General features: G+C 38.8%; 1 protein-coding gene across 8 annotated transcripts in view; it reads left to right on the top strand.

Annotated features, from left to right (window-relative positions):
- The first annotated feature begins 211 nt into the window (after nt 1–211).
- Nucleotides 212–18767, top strand: part of LOC138926556 (uncharacterized) — a 463340-nt gene continuing 444784 nt past the window's right edge. For 2 of the 8 annotated variants that reach the window (XM_070281101.1, XM_070281097.1), the window contains exons 1-3: nt 213–453; nt 512–1309; nt 12264–12628. In XM_070281101.1, coding sequence (XP_070137202.1) covers nt 12370–12628 — 259 coding nt within the window. In that variant the 5' untranslated portion in view covers nt 213–453; nt 512–1309; nt 12264–12369. Of the gene's footprint in view, nt 454–511; nt 1310–12201; nt 12629–18767 lie in introns of all 8 variants that reach the window. The other 6 variants (XM_070281100.1, XM_070281104.1, XM_070281099.1 and 3 more) reach the window with 5 other exon arrangements.

Raw genomic sequence — 18767 nt, 5'->3', positions numbered from 1 at the left:
CTAATGTAGTTTTTCCGCACAAGTTAACTCCAAATTTCCAAGAAACCGAATTTGAGTTTGATGGAAAATATAATAATATAATTCCGACCAACTTTAAAAACGCTTTTAAACTAAAACGGTGCTTATATTTACTCAAAAAAAAAAAAATTCCCATAGCTGGAAAACAGTTTTTTTTCGATCTGTACTCAGTACAAATCTCAATAGTACTCAGTTCGACAAAAACTTTTTTCAAATATGGATTTTGATTATACATTTTTTGACAAGAAACTTACGAAGAATGTCAGCACGCACCAAAGAACGTTTTACGTTCTAGCGAAAAGATAAAAGTTTTTAATCTCTTATTTCATTTGACAGTGCCTGCAAGATAGACCTGCAAGACATTTACATGGTTTTTAGTTTTAATAATGCAGAAAATCAATGAAAATGCTTGGCAAAGTCAAGTTGATAAAATCGGTGAGCTAATAATTATAACCTTAATAAAATTATTAAAAAATTCGTCTCGTCATTTTAGATTTGTGGGACCAACCATATTTTGATGCCAATTTCATGGCATCAATTGCGTCAATTAGAACAAAAATCATCTAAAATTAGTATTTTTACTTCCGATTGGGGTAAAAATCCACAAAAATTTATTTGGGAGGAGCCGAAAAGCCTAAATTGAAAATATTCGTTCACACTGGAGAAAATACACGTTTTTACTCTTCAAACATGTTTTTCGATCTCAGTACTAGGATTAAACGAAAGTGCAAAATACTAAACTAAAATATTTATATTATAAACTTCTATGGTTGACTGCAAATTGAAACATAAGCAGAAGGCTTTCCTTCCTCTTGGTGGCCCAAAATCAAATAAAGAGAAAATCACAATCACAATATAAAAGAAATATACACAAATAAACTTTTAAGTTAAGGATATTCCAAATCTTATGCTTTCAAAGCTGCCACATCTGGCTTGAAAAGGGCTAAACTGGCAGCACTTCCTACATACATATGCAAGAGCCATTGAAAAGAAAATGCTAAGGCATTAATAAATTAAACAAAAAAAATACGACCCAGACAATTTTAAAAAAGTGAACCTTTTCAGACCAATTTTAACCAATAAATCGCAGTTAAAAATAATTATAAAAAAACACTCCGCAAATCTATTTGTGATTTTAAAGTGGCTAGGTCGATGACCAAGGTCCTCCGGGCAGAAAAAACCAATTTAGAACGCATCCAGCATTCTTGAGACTATGCACCCATTGCAATTAAATTCATACGTTTTGGTTGCTGTTAGGAGTCTCCAACTAAACTAATCTTCTAATTAATATGTAATTAAGGCTGTGTTTGTGTTGATAGAAATCACCAATTTATTTTGTAAAGTTTTTTTTTGTAATATTTTGTTTTTTTTTTAACTAATTACAACATGGTTTTTAGGAAAACGCAAGGAATTACTTATGTATGTGTATTGTGGTATAAGGTTTATGCAACGGATTTAGTTCCCATATAGCAGGTCCATATGGGGCGTAGAAAAATCATATTTAAAAAAATTTAAAATAGCAACGCCGGCTGAATTTTTGTTTAGTCTATTTTTAGTTTTTAGTAGGCTACCGTAACAAGGTAAAAAAAATTCGACCAGCTAAAAAAAGACAGTTTAGAGCACTACATTGAAAAAAAAATGTTACAAAAAACAAGAAAGGAAATTAGATATACCCTTGCAGTTAAGACCGGATATAAATCACAAGAATCAGATAGTTGATCGATCGTTATGAGATTTTTATTATAGAATTAATTTATTAGAAACAAAATTTTAAAAGAAGTCTGAAGCTTCTATTTTCAAATATATCGAAGTTGCTATTTTTACCAATTACCGTTTCCGATCGTTCAGTTATAAGGCAGCTGTAGGATAAAGATAGTCTAAACTTATGAAATTCAGTAGGTTGGATCAATTGGCAAAAAAAGTTTGCATTGCACCCTTTTGACCAAAATTAAAATACCGTCTGTAGAGTACAACAAGAAAGGAAAGCTAACTTCGGGCGGAGCCGAAGCTTATATACCCTTGCAGTTGAAACCGGATATATATCGCAAACATCGGATATAGTTGGCCGATCCATATGATAATATAACCCAATTTATTATAATAAAAAATCTAAAAAAGAGTCACAAACGACTTTCTTCAAAAATACCAAAGTTGATATTTCTACCAAAAACCATTTCCGAACGCTCAGTTATATGGGAGCTGTAAGATATAGTCGACCGATCGTTATGAAATTTGGTAGGTCGGATTAACTGACAAAAATCTGTAATATAATCTGTACCAAGTTCCAGCTCTTTATCTTCAAAAACACAAAAGTTGGGTCACTTCCGATCGTTCAGTTATATGGCAGCTATATGATATAGTCGGCCGATACCGGTCGTTCCGACTCATATACTGCGTGCAAAGGAAACGGGGTGTGTGCAAAATTTCAAGTCGATAGCTTTAAAACTGAGAGACTAGTTCGCGTAGAAACAGACATACAGACGGACAGACGGACATGCTCATATCAATTCAGGAGGTGATCCTGATCAAGAATATATATACTTTATAGGGTCGGAGATGTCTCCTTCACTGCGATGCACACTTTTGGACAAAATTATAAGACCCTCTGCAAGGGTATAAAAATGGGACTATTTATATCCCTATTTAGTGATTGGAGCGTCAGTTCAGTCCATTGGAGCGGCGTAATGGTGCCTGTACGAGCCAGTTTGTCTGTTATGCAATTGTGTGATATTTCCCTATGACCTGGGACCCAGATGAGGTTGATGTCAAAATCTGAGATGGTTTACAGCAGTGGTGCCCAAGCTCAGCATACGGCGGAGCAAACTTCAATACCAATGCATTAATTCACTTTTTTTTCACATCCATGTGGGTGTACACTGGAAAAAAAAGAGTTTTAAAAAAATCAATATGATAAAAAATACATTTTATTATAGCACCTAAAAAAAGACCCCTCATTTTGTACAAAAGCTTATTATTATACTATGACAAATAATGCGGAGCTTCTTACTTAAAAAAAATGTTCTGCGAAGAATAAGTTTATTGCTTTAGGTCAGTGGTGGGCAAAACTAACACATGTTTAAAATTTGAGTGTGTGCGTAGCAGAGAAAAACAATGAGAGCAGAGAATTCACTGAGCGAAAAAACCGTTTCTTTTTATTTAATTTTTCGTTAATTCAAAAGTTTGAATGGGCACTAAAATTGAGTATTTTATTTTAAAAACAGCTTTGCTAGCAACATTTCTTAAACAAATGAAAAACTACGCTTCCCTATTTATATTCTCCATGAAGAAAACTTTTTCCAACCTAATTTCTGAGAAAATTTTTCTAAGTGGAAAAATTTTGGTTTTTAGTTTGGGCTGTCAAATGAATCAAAATGAAAGCAAATGAGAGAGCTTCTAAAAAAAATTTGAGAGTGCTCACACTGTCAGTGTGCCGGCAGCGCTGCGGCAGAATTTCCTACCCTATACTCGCGTGCTATGTAAAATGAGAGTTTGCCCACCACTGCTTTAGGTCAACCATTTTGGCAGAAACAAAAAAGAGATTGAATTTCTTGCAGTTTTTTCCGAAAAGTTTTCGGCACTCCAACAACAAAATGCATTCGGACTAGCACTATTGAGGAGAATAGGGAAAACACGAAAAATTGCTGGGAGCAACACACGTATATGAAATTCCATTTCCCATATGAACGAGCAATTCCAACAACAAAGGAACACCGAGAGCAATGGGGCTGGGCATCCATGGTCTGCAGTCTGAGACTGTTTTTGAGCTTCTTGAGATAGAGCCGATCGATTTAATGACCCTTTGGCTACCCGGGAGACAGCTTTTTCACCGTTTGTGAAGACGCTGTAGTAATTTTTCGGAATGACTCCTCTTTCTTCTTTGTTTTCTAATTTCGAGATCAATGATCAATTAGCAATGATCCCTTCAAGCAATTTACGTCAGGACGTCGGTTTTGGAATTTAGCGGGTGGAATGTAGTTTCTGTGGATTTAAGCATGTTTTGCATTAGGTATAAAAGTTGTGCTAACTTTTTCGGCTAACAGGAGGGTTTGAAATACTTCTGGCTTTGAGTTTTTGAAAATAACGTATATTTTCATTCCAACGGTCGGAAAGGAAGTGCATATCCAGCACTCTCTGGAAAGATACCAAGATAGGTATCTGTTATGATATACATATGTGTTAAATCTAAAGATTTCTTACGACCACCGCGGTCGTTTGTGCGTGAGATGCCCACTAAGTGTAGTGACCATGAAAGTCGCATCCAATCGCAACCCCAGCCACTAGCTCGTCTGGGGGTTTCGGCCTTTCATACGACATGTATGACGACATTACGGTTGCTGGTTACGCATTGTATAAGTTACTGTAAATTTGTGGCAAGAACATACCTACATCATATTTAACAAAAATGCAGCCTCTAGTTTAGTGGGGGGCAAAACACACACCTGTTTAAAGATTGAGTGTATACGACTTTTTAATTTCAATTTTCGTCAATTCAAAAGTTGGAATGGGCACTAATATAGTGTATTTTATTTTAAAAAAAGCTTTTCTAGCAACAATTCTTAAAAATATGAAAACCATATGGAACTTGCTGCTAACTTCTTGTAGCCCTTGATCTCTAGTCCTGAGACCCTTCCTCCCACTAAACAGGGTAGTCGTCGGCTCTATCCAAGCTTTCCTCACAATGGTGGATGCTTATTTACAGGATCCGCTTATTTACAATCATCTCTCCATTGTGATGGATGCTGGAATTCATATCCTCGCTCGAAGCCTCCTAGGGACGTCACTCCACTGAACCTTAAGGGGTTACGCCACCCTGACCGCGTGGAAACGGGACGGTTTTTCAGGAATTTCTTGTGACTAAACTAGTTGAGATAGGATTTTTCCACTTTTATTTCTATTTAATACCACTAATGAGCTTTATAAATTCTAAAAAAAAATTTGTTTTCAATTCAAAATGGCGGAGATATGAACATCGGCGATCATGGGTTTTTCCGGAGTGCTCCTTGATAGTGGGCATGATTCACGTGTCAATTTTCATCAGAAAAAAGTAAACAAAATTTTTTTTTTAAAAGTGATAAATTTGGAACAGAGTGACGTAGCCGTTTTAGAAAAAAAAAAAAATTACGCAAATGAGAGCACTTCAAAACTTGACTCAATGTTTTGGGCAAAAAATGTCGTACTAAAAATTGCATAAAAAAATGTCTATCCATTGGATCGAAAAAATCCTACGTCACTCTGTGGAAAATCCATGTAAGAAGATGTGTTTCAAATTTTAAGTCAATCGGTTGAACAGTTTTTGAGTTATCATGCCCACCGTCTTGAAAAAAGTGGTTTCGAGAAAAACGCAAAAGAAGAAAAAGAAGTGTCTTAGGTGCCCTCCTGCCGTGCCGACTTCAAATAAACATAACTTCCATAATTATCAAGATATTGTCTTCGGGGACGTCTTAAAATACGCGTAAGAATATAGTCTTTTAAATTAAGTAAAAAAAAATCGATTTTTTGAAAATTTCAGGGTGGCGTGACCCCTAAAGGGGGCAATTTGCAAAATAACTACAATTTTTTTTATTTGAGTCTAGTCTACATATATGTATGTCTAATCTATTCTTTTAAAATTTGAACTCAATTATATATTTGAAAATATTTGGATAGCTATTCATTAATTTTTATGCTCGTCATAGTACCTTAAAGGTACTATGTCATAGTACCTAACTTTGAAAGTGTTTTTCTCAGTTACTTTTTTTTTTAAATATAAAAAATGGAGGACCTTTTTTTAATTGTTATAATAAAATGTATTTTGTATTAAATTGATTTTTTTTAAGGCCCTTGTGAATGTTACTATAATTTTATTTTTTAGTGCACCCACATGTGTTTGAAAAAAAAATTCTCGCACCAATGTATTGATGATTTTTTGCATTGGTATGGGAGGTTGCTCTCCCGTATACAGAGCTTGGGCATCTCTGATGTAGTACTTAATCGAGCGATTGATTTTTTTTACAGCTTAAAAACTACCGCTATTTTTAACGAAAAACGAGCGTTCAACTTATTCTATGTAAGAAAAATTTTGAAACCACAATATTTTCAATAAAGCGATATTTCAAAAAGCTTCACTAGTTCACGAGAAAAATAGTCGGGAAAAATGTATATTATTTGGCGCTCCCGACTTGTAGAGCTGTACCGATCGCTCATTGTTACAGGCCAAAACCTTAACGATTCTCGCACCAATGTATTGATGATTTTTTGCATTGGTATGGGAGGTTGCTCTCCCGTATACAGAGCTTGGGCATCTCTGATGTAGTACTTAATCGAGCGATTGATTTTTTTTACAGCTTAAAAACTACCGCTATTTTTAACGAAAAACGAGCGTTCAACTTATTCTATGTAAGAAAAATTTTGAAACCACAATATTTTCAATAAAGCGATATTTCAAAAAGCTTCACTAGTTCACGAGAAAAATAGTCGGGAAAAATGTATATTATTTGGCGCTCCCGACTTGTAGAGCTGTACCGATCGCTCATTGTTACAGGCCAAAACCTTAACGATTCTCTGGAACTACCCCACGTATTTATAAACAGTTGCAGGGCCCGGTTCCCTGGCCAGGATTTCAAAACACTTCGTCTACTTCCCTCTTGAAAACCTGCCTTCAGGTTGCCTAGGCCGATTATGCAAATGAGGGTGCGGCAATTTACCACTTTGCCATCCTCCAGGTCCTCACGGCACGTATTTTTTTTTATAGCTTTGCTTTGCTTTCGCGGCTTTGGGCTTCTCGCCCATTCTCTTCTTATAAGAGTTTTGGCCATCTTCGCCCGCTTCTGGCTGCGGAGAATTGGTCCGGTGGTTCTTGAGGCACTGTTGCTAGAAGCTGGAGCGCACCAGAGTACGGCTTCAGGTGAATGTGAAAAATTCGTACGCGTTCAACATCCGAAAAATCACACTGTTCGGGTCAGCCGATCAAACTTGCATGCGCTCACATTTTCATTGTTGATTTTAAATCCACTCGGGTGCGAGCAATTTTTCGTTTCACTACAAATTTTTTAGCTCGTGTTCAGTATAAAGATTACGGGCGCAACTCATTCGGTTCAACGATCCTTTTTTTGAACAAGAATAGCACTCAACTCACAAAAATCACGTGTCTCTGACACGCTTATCTGTGAGCAACGGGTATAATAATATTAATGCAGCGGCTTGTTATCAGCATCATTGTTGTCTGTTTGCCTTTCAAGGGCAACCAAGGAGTCACACCAAAAACAATAATCTTCGTTCAAGAAACTTCAGCCATCATGCTTGCTAGTAACACAGTCCCAGATAGCTCAAGCTTCGGTATAGATAACTCGGAGAGATCGGATTGAGAAAGGCTTTTATTCCAAGAAAAATTTTCCCTGCACAGCTGCAATTCCATCTTTGCACTGGTGACGACAGGATCTACCCAGCCCATCGGGTCATAAAACCTAGCGACGGAAGATAGTATAGATAGACGGAAAACAGCGTAAGGGAAACCATCGTCGAATTTTAAGTACGACTCCTTGTCACCCTAGGGCACTTCTCCAAAATTTTCTGGAATGTTGGAGCACCACTTCCTTAATTGAAACGGACCCTTGATTAAAAGGCTGAATGTCTGGGCTATTATCTCAACAGCTTCAGTCTTCGTTGGTGCACCAGATATTAGGTCGTCAACACAAAAATCCTTAAGGACAACACGAGAGCCAATGGGAAAACCGGCAACTTAATCCTAGTCACGGTGTCAAGCTTGAAACCCTGACATCATCGTGGATAGAATCTCACCATAGGATTCACTGCAGCTAACTATCATCTGGAGCGACTCTAAAGCAGGGGTACATATTGCAAATGTCTACCGTTAGAGCAATTAGGGAATATTCAGAGGATGCAGCAGCCAAACCGTCGAACACAACCCTCAGCTTAGTAGTAGAACTTTCTTCCTTCAGGACGCATAAATAAAGAAGAAATTATTTGTACTTACCTTAAAATTCCTGGTGCACCAGATTCATCCAAGTATCCTTTGATGAACAAAGCATATTGATTCCTTAAATTTGGATGACGATCCAGCTTGCGCTCAAGCGAATGGCACCGACGCAAGGTCTGTGCAAAGGATTCTCCCAACCGCTCTACGCTGTACTTGCTTGAAATATGAACCGAATATGCACCTCATTCCAGTGCATGACGAAGTGGGCATCGCAATCGAGCTCTTTCTTAGAATCGTGATTGGAAAAAATGGAAAATTGGAAATTCGACTTAAATAGTTTAAGCATATATGCAAAATTGGAGCCCTTTATCTTTAAAATTGTGCCAAAAAAAACGGTGTTTTTTGCCCAATATGCAGAAACTTTTCAGTTGAAGACATCTGAAATGTTCAGACCAGATTAACGCTCCGTGTGAGACGCCACAACTGCCTCAATGTGTACCAAAGACGTGGATAGGCGAGACTTCAGGCAAACATTAAGCGATGCTCAATTTGTAGTGAATTCAGCGTCTCCAAGGCCAGTCACCGCTACAGAGCATTTGGACCGATGAAGCTGAAGTTGGATGGCCAGCCGTGATGTGATGAGATGAACTTGTGAGCCGGAATCAAGCAGCGCTCGGCAGGGAAGGAAGGCTCCTGGACGGTCACGGCGGTTGGCAAGAAAAATACATCAAAGTGGCGATGACCATTGAATCGGTCGGATAACTCCCGAAGAGATAAAGATGTAAGCATGGAATATTAAACTTCGATTATTAAAACGATATTAAAACGGCAATACATCAAGGGCAACATCATAAATGGCGTCGGTAATCTTCAGCCCTCATAAAGTCGCCAACGCTGACTCCCGCCGACATGAAATGAGCCACCTGAGCTTTTCTATCGTGGTCAAGTGAGAATGGCTGTCAATCTTCGGCGCAGAAATCCGTCCAATCTGCATAGCCACCACTGAAAGTTGGCATCAGCAACAGGGGCAATGAGGGAGCAGGCCTGTATGGAGTGGGTTAAATACTAGCACCCCTGGTATCATTCAAAAGCGTAGAGTGGGCAGATACTCATGGAGCGCTTGTCAACGTCCACCTGGAAATCAACGTGCACGTCCGTGACAAGCTGAGAGAATTTTCAATATAAATCTAAATAAATTGCGATTTTGCAATAGTTTAGCTCCTCCAATTTCTCCTGAAGCGTGGTGAATCTTACAGACGCTTCTCCATTGACTCGAGGCTCATAATGCTTGCAGCCTTGACCTTCTGATGCAGGACCTCCAAATCTTGACAGGTCATATCTGCACTTACTATAATAAAACAGATTATTAAAATGAATAAAGGAGTTAAAATAACACAATAATGTTTTCCTTTGTGGCACCTTCCTTAATCGGGGCATCAGGACTGCACGTGCCAAAAAAAAAATTTAATCGACCTTAGCTTACTATCGGACACTGACCAATCTTCTTTGTAAAGTTAATTTACTTTGCCGGTAAATTCTTGACACTTTTCCCTGCTAGTGGTAGCTGTTCTCTATAGTGTATGTAGGCATCACATAGACCTAAGCTGACCAGCCATAGCGCCCGGGAACCAAAAGAACGACTGATGTGAGAAAGTAATGGGCGTGAAATGTCTGCGTTTAATTTGCACACTGTAAATAAAATTTTAACCTAAAATGATTTCCCTCACACAATAGCACTATTAGTTATTTCCATTTTTTTTTATGTAGACTTGTAGGACTATAAGCCAAGCGAATTTTTTGGTTAGATTCCGGTATAATAATTACAGTTGAGTTTTTCCATCTTTCTGGGAAACTTTTGAGCATAGTGATGGAGTTAAAAAGTTTAAAGTGCGTCGACACATTACAGAATTTTATACGAGATAAAAGATTTACCAAAGAATTCTTTAAGTTCAGTTGCTTTTTCATGATATTTTCGTGTTTATGATATGTTTACGCTGGTGTTAAGATTAAGGTATTAGGGTCGGAAGTATAAAACAGTTTGGGGTCGGTTTTGGTCGCAACACATTTTTAAGGTAGGAATATATTTTACTCGATGTGATCATCTTTCTTCGACGCATGTGACATAATACGAGGGAAGGCGGATAAAAAGTCGGCCTTACAAAAAAAATTTTTTTTAAATTCGTATTTAATAATAAATATTTTATTTTATAAGTGTTTTTTTTATCTGATGATTACTGTAAAAGTTTCATTGCGGTTACATCAACACTGGTTATTTTGGAGGGACTTTTATCGCATTCACTTTTGCATTGTCGTCAACATGAATAAAATCGAATATCGTGCTGTCATAAGATTTCTGTTTTTAAAACTGCACATTGCGAAGGAGATTTTGGCATTGCTTAACGCAAACAAAAACGAATTTTTTCGTCGTTTTGTGACTGTTGACGAAACCTGGATTCATCACCATACACCAGAGAGTAAAGAACAGTCAAAGCAATGGATTTCAACTGGAGGAACGGCACCGAAAACCGGCACCGGTTTTCTGGGATGCCCGAGGTGTAATTCATGTGGATTATCTTGAAAAAGGCAGAGCAATTACGGGAGAATACTATTCCAATCTTTTGGGACGATTTGATTAGGAGCTGAAGAAAAAAAGGCCGCACATGGCGAAGAAAAAGTTTTGTTTCACCAGGACAATGCTCCCGCTCCCAAGAGCGTTGTCGCCATGTCGAAATTGTGTGAATTGCTCTACGAAGTTTTACCCCATCTACCCTGTTATCCAGATTTAGCACCCTGTGACTATTATTTATTTCCAAACTAAAAAAAATGGCACGGGCAGTCAAATAAACAGGTAATCTGGGAAACAAAAGCCTATTTTGAGGACCTGGACAAATCCTATTTTATGGAAGATATTGGGAAACTGGAGGATCAGTGGTCCAAGTGCATACGTCTAAAAGGAGATTATGTTGAGAAATAAAAAAAAAAACAAAATATAAAAAAAAAATATTTTCTTTGTAAGGCCGACATTTTTATCAGCCTCCCCTTGTAGATGTTTCGTCTTTGTGCCATTTTCGTGCCAATTTTTTACCTTAAACTATTGAAGTTTTTGAGTAATTGCAGTGTTGAGATGAGAGGTGCGATAAAGAAGGCCATATGCTGTGTTTTGACAAAGCTGTCGATATCGGATTTGGAGTTAGTTAAATTGGATCGAAATATTTTTAGAAACTTTAAATCCAAGATTATTGGGCTTTGACGGCTAGTATTTTGGTAAGTGTTCTATGTAATGGCATTATATATATGTAAGGATGCTGTTACTATGATATGGTCTCCTATTAAGTTAAAAGAAAAAGAATGAACTCACCTACGGATATGGTGAACCGGAGGGGATATATAAGGCTCGTATTGTAAGTTAAAGACCACTATCCAAATTGATACCTACAAATGTAAACTATATGTAGTTATCTGATAATTCCGTATTCCTTACCAGGAAGCAGAAGTTTTTTTCAACACTGCACTTTTCGGGTGTTGGAATACCAGCATTTGCGTCAAATTTGCAGTCAGATTTTTTTCAAGGTATTTAGCTAAGTATTTTATACCTTATTAAAATAGACTTTAAAAAATATCAACCAAACGATAAACTGCTTAAAATCGAAATTTTAAAAATAAAATGTTATTTCAAAATTATTTTTTGAAACTCTTTTATCGACTTAAACCGGTTTTATGTTTATATGAAAACCCAGAATAACGATTTGTTGGAAAAGCTAAAAAACTTTTCTGGCCGATTTTTAGAGGAGTTACTGACATCAAAAGATTTCCATACTAAAGTACCATTCCCATAAACTGGATCTGCGTGGATACCATAAGAATGCCAGTTACAAATCGGATACTTCTATCTCGTATAGTCTTCGAGACCCATACATACAGACGGACATGGCTACGTCGATTCGGCTCTTGTTGCGGCCCACGTAAATATATAGTATTCTTTGTGGGGTCGGAGATGATTCTCTATGTACCGGGTAAAAGTGTGCAAAAACTTTTTTTGGTTGTTGAGAATATACTTTTGAAGGTTTGTTAAAGTGTCAGTTGAAGAGATTAATAGTCGAGGGTATTATAAAGTCAGGAAAACGCGACTGTGGAAAAAAAAAACAAAAGAAAAACTTTTAGTGGCTCCGAGCTAGATTAAAATCGTCTATAGAACGAAATTAAAAATTTTTTTAGAAATTTATTTTTTTTTTGGTTGTTTACAATTTTTTGTTGCGTGGTGTCACTAGGTGGTGGTGTGCTAACTTTTAATAATTTATTGATATTATACCAAAATAATACACAAAAAAAGGAATTAAAAACCATGCATCATTTTTAAAATATTAAATGGCGCTAAAATGTAAAGTAAAACTGTCACAGATGTAATGAAATCGAAATCCGTTAAGTAAAACATTCATATGAAAATCAATATATTGCCGCGCGGTAGCAACTGTTCATTATTCGGACCATTACCAATGGGTAATATAGTAAAATACCAAATCAATATACCTCTGGTGTTGGAAGACTTTTTGCAAAAGAATATGAAAATCGGGTCCTATAAATGGCCTAGAAATTTTTGGAACTATGCATGGCTTAAGTCGGCGTTATGTTTGGCGATTTTACTTGTACTGGTGCGGCCCATAATCCCAGAGGTCATTACACGAGTTGATCCTTTAGGTAAATGTTTCATATTAATTTAGTTATTAGTAAATACAAAAATTTTGAATCTATCTTTACTTAAAAAGTTTTCCGGTTGGAACTATTCAACCTGTAAATAATTCGTGCCTTTATATATATATATATTTTATACCCTTACAGAGGGTATTATAATTTTTGTCCAAATTCTTCAAAGCTGTAAAGTATTTAAATAACTTGGTGTTCTTAAAGATAGGTTGGAGTTCACACAGAATATACTTTTGGCCAACTGCTCCGATCTACGAAAAATCATAAAGATCAGCAGACTGTATATTCTTGATCATCATCGAGTCGATGTAGAAATGTCCGTCTGTCCGTTCGTCTTTATGAGAGATTAAATCTATGTGAATCTTAGTCAATCTCTATGTGAATCTTCCCAATTTAGCTTTTCCAAGATGTTTTTACCGGCTTCGCAACATGTGGACGAACGTTATCATGCTGCAGAATCACTTTGTCGTGTCTATCTTTATATTGTGGCCGTTTTTCCTTCAGTGCCTGGCTCAAACGCATTAATTGTATACGATAGCGATCCCCAGTGATCGTTTCGTATGGTTTTAACAGCTCATAGTACACAATACCCTGGTCCCACCAAACACAGAGCCAGAGCTTGGAACCGTCGATAATCGGCTTTGCTGTCGTCGTCGAGGCATGTCCGGGTGGTCCCCAAGTGGAAATCGATGGAGAATAGTCCCCGTAAGCCTCAGTAAGAGTACATTGTGCCTCAAAAGCTTTTTTCCTCAAATGGAAGCACAGAAGTAAACCTTCCCGCAATTTGCGTTTTTTTGAAACAAAAGTCAACATGTTCACAGATGAAAATATATATGTTGCTAACAATTCAGTGCATCAACAGATACAGAAAAAAAAGCTTAGACAATGAGTTTTAGAATGAATATTGTCACACATGTGCCCGTTGCGATCTAGTGATAATTACGCCACCTCTAAGAAACCCTTTACAATTAATTCAAACTCCCAATACTTTTTGGGGTCGGAGATGATTCCTTCTCTATGTTACACACATTCACCCGAAACTCTAGGCGTAGGCGACAAACCAACCGTTCATGCCCTTTTCATGAATAAGATGCCATCAACCATTCGGCCGCTCTTGGCAGTTTGAAAAGAAAGTGATTTGAGGAACCTTAAATGTTCAAAATGTTGGAAGCTAATAAGGTGGGCAACATCAAACAACATTATATTTAATCATTATGAAAGGCTTCTCAACATTACTCATCACATAGCCAAGACGACTGCTGGTATCATCAAAAGCTTGGAAATGCAGCCTGCAAATGTCGACCAGGATGCAAATTCACAGCTTTGTTAAACTAGTCAGCTGCCGCCTGCGCTGCCCAGTGTTGGCTTGTATGGAGACGCGGCCAAAAATACTTCTAGTGGACATAGCGTTATAAAATTAATACAAAAAATCTAAAATAATATTTTAAGTGTATAAGAAAAAAATTGGTCAGAAAGGACGTCTATATCCTATAGCTGCCATAGGAACAATCTGTTTAAAATCAACATTTAGTATCAAAAACTTTTTTGTGTTTAAAGATATCTTAACCAGTTTGGTGCAGGTATGTATATCCTTACCAAATTTGGTTCAAATCGGAGAACTATAGAACTATCGGAGAACTAACTTATAGCTCCCATATAGTTAAGTTAAGGAAATTTAACACAATCCTAGCGTCAATCGAAGCACCGGTGTTGGCCCGAATTGCCGACGCCATCGTCAACCAACCACGCACAGGCAAGTACGAAAATTTGAAATCGTGCATCCTGGAACGCTTCTGCGAAAGCGAACAAAAGAAAATCCAGAAGTTAATATCGGAGACCGACCTTGGTGACAAGCGCCCCACGCAACTGCTCAACGAGTTAAATGCACTCGCCGCAAACAAAGTTCAAGAATCTTTCCTGAAAGCACTGTGGCTGCAGCGCTTACCAACACAAGTGCAAGCGATCTTGCAAGAATCGGACGCCAGCCTAGCAAACTTAGCTAAGTTGGCAGATAAAGTGATGGAAGTCGGTGATTTTCATCAGGTACGCACCATCGACGCCATGTCGGCGCCAACCAGCAGCGCCGTTTCCGACGATCGTCTAGACCGCATCGAACAACAAATCAACGCGCTCTTCAGAAACCGTTCTCGCAAGAACAGCTTGCGAACGGATCGCAACAGCGTCATAGCCGGAGACATGTGTTGGTACCACAGCAAATTTGGTAACGCCGCCAAGAAATGTCGCCAACTATGCTCTTTTGCATCCGAACCAAAAAACTAAATCAATCTTCGGATTCGGCGGACAAATTCAAAGAAGACCACAACACAATTGCCCGCCTCGCCATCAACGACAATTTCTCCAAAACACAGTTTCTCATCGATACCGGCGCCGACATTTCAGTGATGCCACCCTGCAAAAACGCAAAAATTATGCTCACTCCAAAGCTTCTTTTCGCCGCCAATGGCACGAAAATACAAACCTATGGAGAAAAACGCATAGCATTGTCACTGGGATTGCGACGAAACTTCGTGTGGACTGGAACAGGAAAACGATGCGGAACTACAATCGATACTCAAGTCTGACGCCGAAAAACCCATCTCACTAACAAAATTGTCTTTTGCAGGCTCAAACAAGCAATTGTACTGCCACGTCGCCAATAACCATACACGTCCGTTCGTGTCCAAATGCCTACGTCAAACCGTGGTTAAGGCCCTACATTCGCTGAGCCATCCGGGAGTTAAGGCAACAAACAAGTTGGTCGGAAAACACTACGTTTGGCCCCGCATGGCGAAGGATGTCGCTAAAATTGTACGCTCTTGTATCCCGTGCCAGAAGGCCAAAATCCAACGTCACACCAAATCGCCACTAGGAGAGTACACCGCCAGCGACGCCCGTTTTGAACACATAAATATCGACATAGTCGGCCCGCTGCCTTCATCGAACGGATACCGATACTGCCTCACGTGTATCGATCGATTCTCAAGATGGCCCGCAGCAATTCCTTTAGTAGACATCACAGCACAATCTGTAGCCAACGCACTGATATCGGGCTGGTTCGCTCAGTACGGTATTCCTCTTCACATCACAACCGATCTGGGTCGACAATTCGAGTCTACATTATTCCAAGAGCTTACCAAAAATTTTGGGGTTTTAAGCACCTTCGGACGACGGCGTACCACCCGCAAGCCAATGGTATGATCGAACGCTGGCACAGAACGTTAAAAGCTGCTTTAAAATGCGTCGATCCAATCAACTGGAGCAGTTCCCTGCATCTAATCCTACTCGGCCTACGCACAACAATCAAAAGCGACATCGGGCTGAGCCCTGCGGAAATGGTTTATGGCACCATACTACGGGTGCCAGGCGGATTTTTTTGCCAGGCGGAACACACCTAGTCTGAGTTCACCGAGGCTCTTCAAAAAAACCATGTCTCAACTGCCAACCACTAAGCCAGTGCACCATCATACACCGCAAGAATTTGTGCACCCGGACCTAAACCATTGTACCCACGTCTTCGTTCGAGTGGATCGAGTGAAAACCCCGTTGGAAGCAAACTACGAGGGTCCTTTCGAAGTGGTAGCAAAACACGACAAATATTTTACACTCAAGGGCCACACAAAGGACAACAAGGTTTCCATCGATCGACTTAAACCAGCTTACATCTTCAAAGACGTACCGCCTTTAGTACAGGAGCAGACGACAGCGCCAACTGCTCAGACACTCGAGAAAGTGTCAAGATCAGGACGACAAATCAGATTCCCAGCAAAGTATCTTTCCCAACTGGAACTCTAGGAGGGGGGTACTGTGGCAACCCCTTTCAGTTCTCGTTATCGATAAAACTCGATAACTCACGCGAGTATCGATATTACGGGAGTTCATCTCCAGGAGACACTCTCCTCTCAATAAGTTTCGTCAGCATCGTCCGCCGCCACTGCAGAGTCTTTGCCGCATTCATCTCCCGATTATCTTTTTAGTTTTAAATATAAGTATATAGTAAACAATAAACATAAGTAAAGCAAAAGTGCAACGGAGACAACCCAAACTCAAAATGTTTTTCGTAAACTTTTTCCTTAAGCATTTTTTCAAGTCATTCATTTCGCTCGGCTTTGCGTCACATATGTAGCATTTACAAGTTGATGTTTCACTTAAAGCACTACAGACTTTTCCGTCAACCATTGTCAACTGCAAACGATGTGTAAATTACTTTGTGTTTCTGTGGATCATTTTCCTGAGTAATTAGTTGTAGTGGTACATATGTACGAAGTCACAAACAAAGCAGCAGCAGCTATGCTTTTAATGTTTATGTTTATGTAATGTTTAGTGCAATGCTTAGTGTAATGTTTATTTATTAGGCTTAAGTTTGTACAAAAGCTTAGTTGATCGCAAGCCGACTCTCTCTCGGCCGCTCGATTCAACGGGCTGTCTATAGAGAGTTTTAGCTCACAGTGTCTAGGTCGGGCCGCCCTCTCCATTATCGAGAGCTTTAGCTTCGCAGTGACCAGTCGGGCCGCCCTCTCTGTATTTACTTGAGTCCCTGCATGCACCATAAGCTGGTCTATCTGCGGATCATCCGGCTTCACGTTGGTTGAGATGAGTTGCATGAGCGTAATACAGTAGCCATAGATTCGTCAGCTTGTGATAGCTCAGAAATTATTTGTCGTTTTGTCCGCTTAGAAGCTTCCATAAAATCTATTTTTGGTCATCCACGGTCAGAACATTTGGATGTGGATGGGGCACAACTTAAAAGAAGTTTCTTTTTCCTTCAACCAATCAGATTGACTTTGGAGAATTACAGCTTTCGTACGATTGTATTTCAACCAAAACTTAACAATCTTTGCTAGTTCATTCATGTCAGCAAAATAGCCGTTTTTTATGATGTTCGCTTTTAGGCCTTCAATCTAATTTTTTTGTCTTTCTGTGCTGGTTCCCTTTTGCCACACCATAAATTTAAAATATAAGATCGTGCAACACACAAAATAAAAACTATTAGTAAATGAACAAATAGTTTTGGAAAGGTAAACACAGGCATGACACACGATACAGAGCAACAGCATAACAAGTAAATATACGGCAAAAGTGACCCAGAAAAAGTTAACATTGTGGTTTTATTTTTACGATATTAAACACATAGGCAAATTTTGGCAAAAAATTTGTACACATTTGTTACCTTTGGAGACCACATTGGTATATAAACGTATTGTAGAATTTTGTGGGATCACTACTAAAACTTTAGCTAAACATAAAAAAGACGCTTAAAATAAAGACAAAAAACATGTATTACTTCACAATAATATAATAATAACAATAAATTTTATTAATATATCAAATTTCATAACGATCGGTCGACTATATTTTATAGCTGCCATATAACTGAATGATCGGAAATGGTATTTGGTAGAATTACCAACTTTGGTATTTTTGAAGAAGAACCTTGGGACTTTTTTTTTTAGATATTTTCTTATAATTAATTGGTTTTGTTACGAGGTTCTCATAAGGATCGGCCAGCTATATCCGATTATCGAAAGGTAAACTCCCTGACCAGACCGATATCCAGTGGTTCACGTGCAGGCTTTGGCCGAGAGCTCCACGGTAAATCCATATTTATCACACTGGATCTGACGTCACATATTACCAGGTTTCGATGGCCAACGAGAATGACCGATCGCACGCTCGCTGCTTCGCCTAGCACCTGGGATAGCGTCTGCCACAGCTGGAGGGTGTTGGCATCCTTAGCTACCGCCAGTTCCAGCAGAAATCGTCTTTGGCCGTGCACCTGATCTTTTTGACGCTTTGGCTGACCTCGTATAGCTTACCATCTGGCCGGCGGGTATTAGCTTAAGGACATATCCATACGTGTTTCCTGCCTCTGCTATTCTATGTAAACGAGTCGGAACGTCTCTTCTTAGGCAGGCTTTGCTTGACGTCTTTTCGTCCAGCTATGTAGTTTCCAGCGCTTTATCAAGGTTGTCCTTGATACCTTGCTGTACAAGGTTAACTTCGATGTGGTCTGCGTCGCTTCATAGACGCGTGAACTATTACTGCCCAGCGCTTACCGACTGCATCCGCACCTAGTCCAACCCTCCGGGTTTTGGGGCTATGAGGCCTGCAACTACCCTCCAACCCTTCCTGCAAT

This window comes from Drosophila bipectinata, chromosome 3R, assembly GCF_030179905.1.
Source record: "Drosophila bipectinata strain 14024-0381.07 chromosome 3R, DbipHiC1v2, whole genome shotgun sequence".
NCBI lineage: Eukaryota > Metazoa > Arthropoda > Insecta > Diptera > Drosophilidae > Drosophila > Drosophila bipectinata.
Note: the sequence above shows the minus strand (reverse complement) of the source record. Positions and strands in the feature narration are given on the sequence as shown.